This window comes from Myzus persicae, unplaced genomic scaffold (genome assembly GCF_001856785.1).
Source record: "Myzus persicae strain clone G006 unplaced genomic scaffold, MPER_G0061.0, whole genome shotgun sequence".
Lineage (NCBI taxonomy): Eukaryota > Metazoa > Arthropoda > Insecta > Hemiptera > Aphididae > Myzus > Myzus persicae.
Window position 1 is genome coordinate 338 of NW_019100754.1, and position 1116 is coordinate 1453.

At 29.1% G+C, this 1116-nt stretch overlaps 1 protein-coding gene across 1 annotated transcript; it reads right to left on the reverse strand.

Annotated features, from left to right (window-relative positions):
• Window positions 1-209: 209 nt before the first annotated feature.
• LOC111042805 (piggyBac transposable element-derived protein 4-like) lies at window positions 210-812 on the reverse strand. Its single transcript, XM_022327502.1, has one exon. The coding sequence runs from the start codon at window positions 810-812 to the stop codon at window positions 210-212; it is 603 nt and encodes a 200-aa protein (XP_022183194.1).
• Window positions 813-1116: the final 304 nt, after the last annotated feature.

Below are 1116 nucleotides of genomic sequence, written 5' to 3' on the forward strand. Positions count from 1 at the left end.
AACCACTTCAGTGCCATCATTGTTTGTGTGTGACTACTCTGAACTTCACCTAGTTTTAATTTTTTTTTTAAATCAGGCATCCCTCTTCTGTTTTTTCTGACAGTCCCAGTTAATGTTGTTTTTTTTTTGTATAGATGTTGGCATAAAATAGGTGAGGTGTACCAGTTATCTGTGTACAAGTTGTGTCCTTTTTTTAGATATGGTGCCATTTAAGTCATAACAACTGCCCTAGATATTCCTATGTTCTTATCACATTGTAATAGACAAGTTTCAGCACCAGTATAAATTATAATATCTGAAATAAAATCGGTTTCAACATCGCATAATACGAACAGTTTTACACCAAAGCGATGCCTTTTAGATTTTATAAACTGCTTAAAACTTAATCTCACTTTCCACAACACTAAACTTTCATCAATAACTAAATTTTGAAATGGTACCATACCAGCCTTGAAATTGGCACGGATTTCATCCAATACCACATCTAATTTAAAAAGTCTATCTCCAGATTTTTGGTTTTCATTATTACAAAAGTGTAACATACGTAAAATTAGTAAGTACCTATCTCTGCTCAAAATTTTACTGAAAATGGGTGACATTAGAAGTGGATCTGTTGACCAATATTCATTTATTTCTAGCTTTTTGTTACGAGCCATAAGCATACTTGTAGCTAAAAACACATAAAGTTCTCCAATATTTGTTGGCTTCCAATATTTCACTCTAGATTTTGGGGCTATATCTTCTTGTTTTAAATATTGCTCTGCATACAGATTGGTTTCAAAAGCCACTTTTCCAAGGATAAATTCTGACATGAATGCTTCAAAAAAATCTATAATAAGGGAGTCATCACTCAACCCAAACTCATGTTTTTGAACTCCACACTATGTAAACAACATAAATTACAGAATAAGAATAGTTTATTTTTTGTATTTTCCCTACTAATATAATAAATAATAATTGTTTATACAAAAATTATAATAGTAAAAATATCAGAACTATTATATTATTATAGTAATACTAATATTTGTTAGTTATTTGAGTTACAACTTCTACTTGTACTGTAATACCAATAATAAGTATTATAATGATATAATTACAAAAAAATATTATTTTAGA

Excerpts from the sequence above, each read along its gene's own strand:
- LOC111042805 (XM_022327502.1), bottom strand. The coding sequence starts at position 812 with ATGTCAGAATTTATCCTTGGAAAAGTGGCTTTTGAAACCAATCTGTAT.